The 12,770-nt window shown below is 52.9% G+C and overlaps 1 protein-coding gene across 3 annotated transcripts; it reads right to left on the bottom strand.

Moving 5' to 3' along the window:
• Positions 1 to 2,829: 2,829 nt before the first annotated feature.
• Positions 2,830 to 7,234, bottom strand: TMEM191C (transmembrane protein 191C). 3 transcript variants are annotated; one of them, XM_059676303.1, is made up of 10 exons: positions 5,628 to 7,234; positions 5,240 to 5,363; positions 5,019 to 5,069; positions 4,795 to 4,872; positions 4,595 to 4,651; positions 4,393 to 4,452; positions 4,095 to 4,159; positions 3,944 to 4,016; positions 3,597 to 3,628; positions 2,830 to 3,487 (listed from the first exon to the last, which is right to left on the bottom strand). In XM_059676303.1, the coding sequence occupies exons 1-10, from the start codon at positions 5,951 to 5,953 to the stop codon at positions 3,283 to 3,285; spliced, it is 1,071 nt and encodes a 356-aa protein (XP_059532286.1). In that variant the 5' UTR covers positions 5,954 to 7,234; the 3' UTR covers positions 2,830 to 3,282. The 3 variants fall into 3 exon arrangements, 1 of the variants encoding a protein (XP_059532286.1); XR_009450080.1 differs by having other exon boundaries at positions 3,423 to 3,487; positions 3,597 to 4,016; XR_009450081.1 differs by lacking the exons at positions 4,393 to 4,452; positions 4,595 to 4,651 and having other exon boundaries at positions 3,423 to 3,487; positions 3,597 to 4,016.
• Positions 7,235 to 12,770: the final 5,536 nt, after the last annotated feature.

Raw genomic sequence — 12,770 nt, 5'->3', positions numbered from 1 at the left:
CCCCAATATGTGCAGGAGGCAGCCAATTGATGATTCTCTCTCATCATTGATGTTTCTCTCCCTCTCCCTTCCTCTCTGAAATCAATAAAAATATATATATTTTTAAAATTACATTAAATAAGTCAGACAAAAGAACCATAGGATTTCACTTATATGTGTGATATAAAACTGAAAGCCAGAACCCTAACTGTGTCGGCGTGCAGACTGAAAGGTCCCAGGTTCGATTCTGATCAAGGGCATGTACCTTGGTTGCAGGCACATCCCCAGTAGGAGGTGTGCAGGAGGCAGCTGATCGATGTTTCTCTCTCATCAATGTTTCTAACTCTCTGTCCCTCTCCCTTCCTCTCTGTAAAAAAATCAATAAAATACATATTTTTTAAAAAAAAGCAACAAATGAACAAAACAAAAACTCATAGACACAGACAACAGTGTGGTAATTAGGAAAAAGGAGGGGTAGTAGTAAAGGGGGTCAAATATACAGTGGGAAACAGAAGCACGAAGAAGCCACATGAGCCCTAACCAGTTTGGCTCAGTGGATAGAGCGTCAGCCTGCAGACTGAAGGGTGCCAGGTTTGATTCCGGTCAAGGGTATATGCCCGGATTTCGAGCTTGATCCCCCATGGGGGGTGTGCAGGAGGCAGCCAATCAATGATTCTCTCTCATCAATGTTTCTATCTCTGAAATGAATAAAAAATATATTTTTAAAACCTTTGCAAAAAGAGACAACCTTTGCAATAAAAATTACACCTATTTTTTGTTGTATCAGCAAAAACAACATTATTTTTTGGTGTGTCACAGAATTTTAGTAATTAGTTTATGTGTACCATGAGATGAAAAAGGTTGAAAATCACCGGTCTAAACATCTAAGGAATAATGTCAATGTTGCATACTCTCAGAAAATAGAACACGTCCTAATTCACTTTTTATGAAGGTAGCTTAGCCCTGATATGAAAACAAGACAAGAACACTCCAAGAAAATAAAATTATAGAGCAGTATCCCTTTCGTGGAATAGATGATGCCGAAATCTTTAACCAAATTGAACACAATGTGTAAAAAGGACCATCATAACAAATGGGCCTTATCCCAGTAATGCCAGTTTAGCTTAGCATTCAAGAAGTAATCAGTTTGCCCTAGCTGGTTTGGCTCAGTGGATAGAGCATCGCCCTTCGGACCAAAGGGTCCCAGGTTCGATTCCAGTCAAGGGCATGTGCCGTGGTTGCGGGCACATCCCCAGTAGGGGGTGTGCAGAAGGCAGCTGATCGATGATTCTAACTCTATCCTCCCTTCCTCTCTGTAAAAAATCAATAAAACTTTTTTTTTAAGTAATCAGTTTAATTCACATGAACAAACTAAAGAAGGCACACCATATGATTATTTCAGTATGTGCAAAAAAAAAACCCTGGACAAAATTCAATATCCATAATAAAAACTCCAATAAACATAGGAGGAACCTTCTCAATCTGGCAATGGTCGTCTAAGAAAAACAGCTGACATCTGGATGAAATACTTACGGAATAATGAAAACCTAAAGGCGTTCCCCCTTCAGGAGCAAGACAGTCTGCATTGTGCGGAGTGCTGGGCATTAATGCCAGCACTAGTTAAGATTGGAAAAGAGAATTGTATTGGCTTCAGACAATAAAATTGCCTATAGAATCCCAAGGAATGTACAGAAAAGACCAAAGAATGATAAGGAAGTTCAGCAATATCACAGTGAATATAGAAAAGTCAGTTGTGCCCCAGCTGGTTTGGCTCAGTGGATAGACCGTTGGCCTGCAGAGTCCCAGGTTCGATTCCTAGTCAAGGGCACATGCCTGGGTTGGGGGCTCCATCCTCAGTAGGGGGCATGCAGGAGGCAGCTGATCAGTGATTCTGTCTCATCACTGATACTTCTATCTCTCTCTCTCCCTCTTCCTTTCTCTCTGAAATCAATAAAAATATTTTTTAAAAGTCAGTTATATTTCTGTATGCTAGCAATGAACAGTTGAAAGATGAACTTTTAAAAATCTATACCGTTTTTTAATAGCATCCAAGAAATATCAAATACCGGTGGGGGGGGGTAAATGTAAAAATGTACAAGATCTCTACATTAAAAAATACAAACTTTGCTGAGGGAATTTTTTTTTAAAGGAGCAACATTGTGTTAGAGGATTGGAAGACATAATTATCCGCAAATTCAGTATAATCAAAATCCCAGACTGACAAGCTCAGTCAAAAATGTGTATGAGAAAATGCAAAAGATGCTCGCAACATAAACCCTCGTGAGTCCCGATGTATGAATAGGAAAACAAAATATTTACACCAACTAAAATATTTCAAGTATAAGAATGTCTTTATGACTTACCGGCAAGAATGGATTTTTTTTAGGACACCCTGCACAATTCTTAAATTTGATAAAATTTGATACACAGGAATGTCATAAACAAATTTAAGCCAAAAAAAAAAAAACCCAAAAAACTAGGGAGTCCAAATCAACAAGAAAGGAATTGTTTAAAGGCCATAGCAAAAACACTTGTGTGTCCATACAAGGAGATACAAGGAACAATTTCACTACCAAAGAGAAACCATAAATAAAATCAGAGCAGTGTTTTGTCAGACAAGATGAAACGAAGGGTCGTCATTTCCTGAACAAAAAGAGCCAAGTGGCGAACACGGACACAGAAGCGGACCCCAGGGAGGACCGCCCGGCTGCGCTGCCTCTCAGAGAACCCGCCCGGAGAGGGACGCGAACCACCACCCCCCGCCGCCGCCGGGGACGCGAATAACCACCCCCCGCAGCCGGGGATGCGAACCACCACCCCCCGCAGCCGGGGATGCGAACCACCACCCCCCGCCGCCGCCGGTCGAGGAAACAGACGTCCACAGAGACCAACCTGCCAGCTCCCTCCCGGGTCCGCCGCCGCCCCAGGCTCGCTCACTGGGGGGACGAGGCGGGTAAGAAGATACAGACCAACTTCCTGCGGGCCCCACGCAGCAGCCCGCGCTGTTGGAAAAGGGTCTTCCCGCGGGGCGCCCGGAGCCCCTGGGAGCGAGCGCCGAGAGGGGGCGCCCTGCCCAAGCTGGAGGCCCCGGCCCGGGGAGCCCCGGTGCCGCGGGCGCCGGAACGGCCTCTCCAGCCGCAGGGTCCACCTGGAAGGCCCCGCGCCCAGAGGACGGGGTGCTGGAGCCGGCGCCGAGCCCCGAGGAGCTCAGGATCCACCCCCGGGGTCTCCCCCAAGGCTCCCCCCGACACCCAAAAACCACACGGGAGACAGGTGAGGTGACCACGGCCGACGTGATGGGTCCTAGGCGGGCAGCAGCCCGCGCGCGCGCAGCTCGAGCAGCGGCGACAGCGTGTAGCGCAGGCGGCGGAAGGCGGTGTCCGAGCCGAGGCGCGGCAGCAGGCGGCGGAGGGCCGCGGGGTTGACCAGCACCAGGTAGAGCAGCGGCAGCACCAGGAAGCCGAGCGGCAGCAGCAGCAGCATCTGCAGCGCGCTCAGCGCCCACAGCCTGCGGGCCGGACCGACGGGCGCGTGACGGACCCACCGGCCGCGGCCCCCCGGGGACTTGCCGGGGCCGGGCCCGAGCCCCGCGCTCCCCCGCCCGCCCCGCGACTCACCTCTCGCCCGCACCGCCGAACAGGCGCTTCTCCTGCGGGAAGAAGAGCGGCGTCCAGCTCTACGCCCGCCGCGGGGGAGCGGCGAGGTATCTCACCGAAGGTGGGAGTCGCGAGCACGCGCGAGCGGGGGTCCCCGTGGGGGCGGGTTCAAGAAGCGGCTCGTGGGGAGGCGGCCCACGTGGGAGGCGGGCCCCCGCGGGTGTGAGGAGGAGCCCCATTGGAGCGGATCTGTCAGGGCGGGCCCCCGTGGGGAGGCGGGCCCTCGTGGGGAGGCGGACCCCGTGGGTGTAGGTATCCCGGTGGGGCGGGCAGTCTCCCCCCCTCTCCCCGCCCGGGTGCACGCTCACACACTCGGCCTTGGCCACCTCCTCCATGAGGGACCCCGCGCAGTCCTGCACCCGGCGAGGCTGGGAGTTGTAGCTGCGGAACAGGCGTCGAGATGGGCGATGCGCCCCGGCCCCAGTCGCCCCGCCACACCCGACAGGCCCAGCCTCTTACAGTTCCTTGCTGCTTCGCCAGGCATCCAGCGCAGCCGCCGCCTCCATCACCTTCCCCTGCAGCTCCTGGGGGTGACGGGGAGTGAGGCCTCAGGACTGGGTGTGGCTTCGGTGGACGGGAGGGGGGGGCGGGAGGCGGAGGGGGGCGGGAGGCGGGGGGGGGCGGGAGGCGGGAGGCGAGGGGGGGCGGGGGGCGGGGGGGGGCGGGGGGGGCGGGGGGCGGGAAGCGGGCCGCCGCTCTGGGGGGGAGAGGCGGCGGCGGTGGAGTCAGGCTGGTGGCTCTTAGGGCAGAGGGGCACCTGCAGGACCCCGCTCTGCTCCTGGAAGCTGGCCCACGCCTCCTCGGTCCGCTGTGCGCCCTGGATGCGAGGAACCTCGATTAGATTGGGGGGTCGGGGGCGGAGTGGGGAGCACACCCACTCTCTCCACTTTCCGGCGCCAGTCCAGCCTCCGCCCACGCGAAAAGCCGCCCCGCCCCTTCAGGCCCGACTCCGCCCTCACCTGCCGCAGGCCCTCCGCCTGCATCGCGTGCTTGGCCTCCAGTAACTCCAATTGTTTCTGCCGTCGAATACACCGAACGTCAGGAGCCTCCGGCCGCGCCTCAGGGCCGCGTCCCGGGCCCCCAGGACTCCCCACCCCCGCTCCCAGGTGGCCATGGCCCCGCGCACGCCGCCGGTCCCGCCGTCGGGGCCCCGCCGCACCTGCAACGCTAGCAGCTGGGTGCCGAGCTGCTGCTCCTCTTGCTGCTGACTCTGCTGCTCCCCTCCGTAGTAAAACAGCTGCGGGGGGAGCTCTGTGAGGGCGGGGCTCGCAGGCTGGGGGTCGGGGGTGGGATATCCTGGGAGGCGGGGACGGGGCTGAAATGGGAGCAGGAACTAGAGCGGGACTCCCTGGGGGAAGCAAGAACGGCGTTTCCGGGATGTACCTGACTTGACAGCTCTTCCCACTGCTCCTGCAGCTGCCGATTGTGCTGCTCCTGCGGAGATGGAGGAGGCGATCGGAGCCGCTCCCAAGTCCAGCCCTCGCCGCCTTCCCTGCGCTCTCCACGGCCCCGCCCCACCCGCGGCCCGTCCTCTCCAAGGGCTCCGCCCCATCAGGGCCCCACTCTCCCCGGAGGCACCGCCCCATCCAGGAGCCTGTCCGCACCAGGTCCTGCTTGCGCTGCTCCGCAGCCTCCAGCAGTCCGCGCGCCCGCTCCGCACGCTCCCGCGCTGCCTCGCGCGCCTCCCCGCCCAGGGCACCCGCCGCCTGGCTTTGCCTCCGCTGCAGGCTGAGAGGGAGAACAGACGGTGCTGCCGCGGGAGACGGCGGACGCTCCGGCTCCCGCGGCCCAGGGGACCCAGCCGTTGATGGGGCCGACGAAGCCCACGTCCCGGGCGCCGGACTCCACCCTCCCCTTCGTGGGTCCCCTGAGTAGAACGCCCCGGTCCCGACGGCCTAGAGCAGAGGTTCGGGCCGGGCCCCAAGTGCTACCGCCCGCATGAACGACGGCCGCACACCCGCCCCGCGGACCGGGGCCGCGCTCCCCGCGCACCTGAGCTCGCGCTCGCGCAGGTCCTGCAGGCGTCCAGTGAGGCTCTCGCTCTCGGCCTCGAGCCCGCGCACCAGCTCCTCCAGCTCCTGCTTCCTCAGGCGCCCGTCGCGGTTGTCCTTCTGCAGCTGCAGCAACAGCTCCTGCGTCTCGGCCATGGCTCCCCGGGCTCTGCCCGCCTCCGCCGCTGCCGCCTGTCTCGCGGACCAGCAGCCCGCGCGCGCGTCACAATGGGCGGCAGGGGTTGCCCAGACGCAGGTCCCTTTGGGGAGGAAGATTCCCAGAGATTTTCCCTCCTCTCTCATGGGCCAACTGGGGCACTCACTCATTCCCAAGGCAGCCACCAGAAAGTGGGAATGGAACCAAGAGGAAGGTATGGGACGCCGAGGTGGGTGGGTGGGGTCTCACCGTTGACAAATGGTGCTGGGAAAACTAGCTCATGATAAAGAGAGAAATAAAAGTGCGTCTGTACTTCGCGTTCTATATAAAAAGTAACCCTAGAAGGATCAGACTTAAGTGGAGAAGGAAGGCTTGAGACTTTGGTGTGGGAAACATTTCCTTAACCAAGACACAGCAAGCACAATCTCTGGAGAGAAAGTTGATGGACTCGATTATATCAAATTTGTGGATTTCTGCTGATCTAAAGATCCCCGGTGACAGCAATGCTCTGTCCTGTTTGGAAGTTGAGTACCTGAGTGTAGATAGACATGGGCCCAAACTCATCCCACTCTGGCCAGGTAGCTCAGTTGGTGAGAATGTCCTCCAGGTACGCCAAGGTTGTGGGTTCAATCCCTGGTCAGGGCACATACAAGAATCAACCATGAAGTCATAAATAAGTGGAACAAGAAATCCATGTTTCTCTCTCCTCAGGCACATGCTTCTATGAACAACTTCAATCCTTATATTCTCTAGAACGTGGCACTTGGGTCCTCGGTTTACGGTTGTTGAGTGTCCATACATCAGCCGGACGTCTGCTCTCATTCAAGGTCCCCCTGAATTTAATCCCTAACAGGTTGTAATATGGGCCACCCTCAGCAGGACAGCATTCTGGGGGGAAGGTGTGTGTGTGTTGCCTGGGGGGAATCAACCACATTTCTCTTCCAGATAAATTGTAGAGCTGTCTTGTCAAAATTTCCCAAGTATCTTTTGGGCCCTGTATCAGGATTGCAAACGATCCCCTACATTCAGTCAGTCTATTAAAAGGGAAGAATGGCCCTAGGCGGTTTGGGCCAGTGGGTGGAGCGTTGGCCTGCAGACTGAAGGGTCCAGGGTTCGATTCCGGTCAAGGGCACATGCAGGAGGTGTGCAGGAGGCAGCTGATCAATGATTCTCATCATTGATGTTTCTCTCTCCCTTCCTCTCTGAAATCAGTAAAAATATATTTTTAAATAAATCAATGAGAAGAATGGACACTTTCCACTCATCAATGATCTGCCCTGGGAAGGGCACTTCTGTCCAAACCTACAAGTCTTGTTTCAGTTTTTGTCATTTTCAAAAAAGTTCAGCACATTTATCGAGGTTTTGCCTGCGTAGTTTTTCTGTTACTATTATGCAAAGGCTCTTTCTTTAAAAGACAAGTCGTGACGTACGTGTGCTATGGGTTGAGTTGTGTCCCCCTCCAAATTCATCTGTTGAAGCCCTAAGCCCCAGCACTTCAGAATGGAAATAGGGCCATTGTAAGCATTGGTTAAGATGAAGTCATAGCCAAAACCGGTTTGGCTCAGTGGATAGAGCGTCGGCCTGCAGACTGAAAGGTCCCAGGTTCGATTCCGGTCAAGGGCATGTACCTGGGTTGCGGGCACATCCCCAGTGGGGGATGTGCAGGAGGCGGCTGATCGATGTTTCTCTTTCATCGATGTTTCTGACTCTCTATCTCTCTCCCTTCCTTTCTGTAAAAAATCAATAAAATATATTAAAAAAAAAAAAAGATGAAGTCATATAGCAGTGGGTGGGCCCCGCACCCAGTGTGCCTGGAGTCCTTATAAAAAGGGGAGGGTGAACACAGAGACACAAGCAGGGAGAATGCTGAGTGAAGACGGAAGCTCTGCTGCCTCCCGCCAAGGAACCACCAGGGCCAGGAGAGAGGCGGGGACAGGCCCAACAGGCCTGTGTGAGGCACTGAGTAGGTGTGGGCACTTCCTGTTGGCTGTCTAGCAGTGAAGTCCCTTCTGGCTTGGGGACTTGCTCAAACTGTGGGGGCAACAGCAACAGTGGCAGTGGTACAGCCTTAGACCCCGTGCCTCAGTTTCTCTATCTGTCAAGTGGGGGGCTATTACTAGACCAGGGGTGGGCAAACTTTTTGAGTCAAGGGCCACAATGGGTTCTTAAACTGGACCGGAGGGCCGGAACAAAAGCATGGATGGAGTGTTTGTGTGAACTAATATAAATTCAAAGTAAACATTACATAAAAGGGTACGGTCTTTTTTTTTTTTTAGTTTTATTCATTTCAAATGGGTCGGATCCGGCCCGCGGGCCGTAGTTTGCCCACGGCTGTACTAGACTCCCCCTCATGAGGTTGAGGGACTCAATGAGGTCACGTCGTTAAGGCTCTGAGCACTGAGCCCTGCACCACCTCGGCCTCAGCCAGCCAGCTCCAGCACTGGGACTCCCACAGCGTGGCTGCTGAGCAATGGAAAGTAGCTGGTCCCCCTGTAAAACACTCATCTCATTAGTAATGTTTATACTGACTATACAGATTGAAATATTTTTAGTGTATTTGATCCAATTGAAGTTTCCTTTTTCTTTTCCGTTTTCCTGTCGCTGGTGGAGAATATATGCTGATGAGGTTGGGTCTGTCAGTCCTTGGAGGGCGCAGTGCCTCCCATGCCCTCTGGTCACTTCTCTCTCCAGACCCAGCCCGAATGGTCTCTCGCCGTGTAGTGTCCCCAAGACCCCCACCACCCACATGGAGCAAGCATCATGACCTTGTTTTTATAGATGGGAAAACCCAGGTTCAGCAATGACAGTGGCAGCCGGGATGCCCTGACCTGCTAAGTTCAGGAGAGAAGCTGGAAGTAGTGTCTACTAGCCATATGGGCCATGATACTGGCCGACCTCCAGGTAACTTTTCTGCAGCTGTGGAGGATGAGCTGTTGGGTGCTTCTGGGCATGCCTACAGGGCAGGGGTGTCCCCCAGGGCAATCCAACCCCTCCCACCCACCCCCACACTCCTATCTGCATAAGGAAAATCTCTTCAGGGTAAAGCCAGGAGCTAATTATGCTGTTTTTAACCCAAGCTGCTTCCCCTCAGTGGCCTGGAGGTAGGGGGGATGGGGCATGGGCCACAGTAGTCATGGAAACAAACCACCCTGGCCTTAGTGCCTCTGAACGCTGCCAGGAAGCAGCTGACTGGGGTCTGATTCCTGCAGCAGCCCTGCCTTTGCATCCCCAATTCCCACCGGAAGCACCTGCCTGTCTCCCCAATCAGCCTGTGTGGCCCAGGTCTGCCCCTTCAGGACTCAGGTTCAAAGTCCTCTCGGAGAGCCACCCTCCTCCCCCAGTCTCGGTCAGGCACAGTCTTTTCCCTGGGTGGCCATGTTGGCTTCCTAGGCATCCACTGGGGCAACACTGGTCTGACTCAGAGCAGAAGGGGGGACAGTGTTGGCTGAAGGACCATCCTGCATACCCTAGAGCAAGCATGTCAAACTCGTGGTCCACAGCCTCATGCCTCATGTACTCAGCCTGTGTCAGCCTTTGAGTTTGACATGCTTGCCCCTAGAGATTTCTTAATGTCTTGGTACTTTCAAAATTATACTCGATTATAAATGAATAGCCTAGTACAGTGGTCAGCAAACTCATTAGTCAACAGAGCCAAATATCAACAGTACAACGATTAAAATTTCTTTTGAGAGCCAAATTTTTTAAAACTATATAGGTAGGTACATTGTTATTAATTAGGGTATTCCTAAGGCTTGGGAAGAGCCACACTCAAGGGGCCAAAGAGCCGCATGTGGTTCGCGAGCCGCAGTTTGCCGACCACGGGCTTAGTACATGTAGATAGCATTTTCCCCAACATTTATGAATGTTAAGAATTTAATTTATGAACTTATGAAAATGTTCAAACATATAGAAAAACAGAGATTTTTAGAAGTGAACCCCAGGAAAGCCAGCACCTAGAGCAGCCATGGGCAAACTACAGCCCGTGGGCCGGATCCGGCCCGTTTGAAATGAATAAAACAAAACAAAAAAAGACCGTACCCTTTTATGTAATGATGTTTACTTTGAATTTATATTAGTTCACACAAACACTCCATCCATGCTTTTGTTCCAGCCCTCCGGTCCAGTTTAAGAACCCATTGTGGCCCTCGAGTCAAAAAGTTTGCCCACCCCTGACCTAGATGCACAGTTGTGGGTCCCCTGCTTCTTGGCACATCCACCCAGCTCTCCACTCCAAAGGCAGCTGTGGAGTCAGTCAGTCCATGCAAGCGACCCACTCCGCCCTAGTCTTTATGGCTCAATGCAGTAATTTCATGTTTATTGCAGTCTTGTGAGAACATCTATATGATGCTAGGAGCTCAATAAATGTCTGTTGAGTAAGAAAAAGAACAATTATAAAATCTGTGTTTGAAAGTTTTGTACAATAGAAAAAGATTTTTAACTATGACATATCCAATAATGAAGGTGCTTCCATGTAAGGAATTCTTTGATAAAAAGGGTTATGTGGCTTTAAGCAACAAAAACCCATGCACTTACAGAATAAAATAAAAATCTCAACTTGTTTTGCTCGGCATACAAAGTCCCCCAATGTTTGGTTCTGCCCACCTCCTAGCCCAGGGGTGGGCAAACTTTTTGAGTCGAGGGCCACAATGGGTTCTTAAACTGGACCGAGGGCCGGAACAAAAGCATGGATGGAGTGTTTGCGTGAACTAATATAAATTCAAAGTAAACATCATTACATAAAAGGGTACGGTCTTTTTTTTTTTTTTTTTTTTAGTTTTATTCATTTCAAACGGGCCGGATCTGGCCCGCGGACCATAGTTTGCCCACGGCTGTCCTAGCCTCTTGCCATTTCCCCCTACAACCAAAGTGAACTCCATTTTAATCCCCTAAGCAATCCAACTAATTTTAGGTCTCAGTACTTTTCATACACTGATCTGTACACATGGAACAGCCTTCCCTTGAATCACTGCTCAGGCATCACCTTCCCTGACCTTGGTCTTTGTGGTCCTACTTACCAATTTCTGCCATAGCTCTTGTTCCATTAGAGTCCCTGTTTGTTGTTGTTGTTAATCCTCACCCGAGGATCTATTTCCATTATTTTTAGGGAGAGTGTTAGAGGGGAAAAGACAGAAACATCGATTTGAGAGAAACACATCAATTGTGTTTCTCCCCAACCAGGGCCCAGGCAGGGGAGGAGCCTGCAACCAAGGTACGTGCCCTTGACCAGAATGGATCCCGGGCCCCTTTAGTCCACAGGCCGACGCTCTTATCCACTGAACAAAACCAGCTAGGGCGAGGGTCCGTTTTTTCTATGAAAATCCAGTGACAGAGCAGTCACTTCTGAAGATCCAATGATGAGTTTTCTTATTTTCTCTTTTTTGTGTACCCGTGTTGCTTTTTAGGGTCATTTGTTGCTTTTATAATAAGGAAAGTAAATATTTGTAACTGGGAAAAGCACTGCAATATGTTGAGAAAGGTGGAAGCTACCCACAATGACAGCCTCCTGACACGGCCCCTACTCGCCCAGTAGACCGGGCTGCCCGTTCTGCTCTCAGCTCCCTATGCCAGGAGATGCCACGAGGACTCTCCGGAAGCCAGGTTCGCTTTGGGGAGAAGTGGAGGTGGCCCCTGACACCAAGGACTCCTCCCTTCCCTGCACTGGGATCTCTCCTCTGCTCACTGGGGGAGGAGGGCAGAAACCTATATTGCAGCATTGCTTCCTGTGGTCTCCGCCCCTCAGACCAATGGTCAATTCTAGGTTCTCTCGGCGCCACCCGCTGGTGCCACTTAGCCAGTAACCCTCCCTCTCCGTACCTGCCCATCTGACAGATGTCCCCAGGGAGACTGTACTCGCCATCTCAGCCTGAGGGACTGTTGTCCCCCAGTAAGCCCATCAGTGGCCTCGCCCTTCAACAGCCTCCCCCTCAGGTGCACAGTACCTACAGGTCCCTGGGGTGGGGTGGCGAGCCGGCCCCCTCCCAGCTGGCTCCTTCCTCCTCCAGGCCCAAGGCTGTCCTATGCCAGTTGGCTGGAGAGCATGGATCCGGTGCCCAGTCACTCAAGCATAGGTCTCACACGTGTCCACACATTCTCATTCAGATTCTGGAAAGACATTCAGTGACGGTGTACATGTTACCGAACAGCCCCACAGGGGCAGGGACCACCCACAGTGACATTTGGCAGCACTGAGACCTTTTAATAATGTGCCCTGGCTTTTACCAGGTTCAGCGAGCCATTCAAAAGCTTCCTCTACTTCTGCTGTACAATTTAGAAAATGTCCCCATAGAAGGGCTATGGGAAACATTTCTTGACTTCTCATCATTGATGTTTTTCTCTCCCCTTCTCCCTTCCTCTCTCTGAAATTAATAAAAACCTTTTTACTTAAAAAAGAACCATTTGCCCTAACCGGTTTGGCTCAGTGGATAGAGCGTCGGCCTGCGGACTGAAAGGTCCCAGGTTCGATTCCAGTCAAGGGCATGTACCTGGGTTGCGGGCACATCCCCAGTAGGGGGTGTGCAGAAGGCATCTGATTGATGTTTCTAACTGTCTATCCCTCTTCCTTCCTCTCTGTAAAAAAAAAAAAAAAAAATCAAGATATTTAAAATAATTAAATAAAAAAAATTAAAAATAAAAAAGAACCATTTGATGATTTAAACTGTGCTCAGGTGTTGCTTTGATAAAACATTTTTAAACAATTGAATGGCACTTACGTGACTTAGAGCAGCCATCCCCATGCTCTGCTGGAGGTCTGGAGTCCCGGGCTCACCTGCTGCGGCCCTGGGGCCACTGGATTGCCTACAGTCCATAGCGCAGGGGTCTAAGCTCCTGACTGACCTCCTAGCTCCAGCCCTTCTCCTCTGCCTTCATCTTCACTCATCCTGGGATTCTCGCCCTGGTGGCTGGGAGAAGTCCTCCAGGGAATCTGATTTACTGGCCTTGCCCCCAGAGATTATTCTCTTTTCCTCCCCCGCCCCCCTTTGACCCCAA

The sequence above is a fragment of the Myotis daubentonii genome, chromosome 19 (assembly GCF_963259705.1).
Source record: "Myotis daubentonii chromosome 19, mMyoDau2.1, whole genome shotgun sequence".
Lineage (NCBI taxonomy): Eukaryota > Metazoa > Chordata > Mammalia > Chiroptera > Vespertilionidae > Myotis > Myotis daubentonii.
This window is presented reverse-complemented; position numbering and strand designations above follow the sequence as displayed.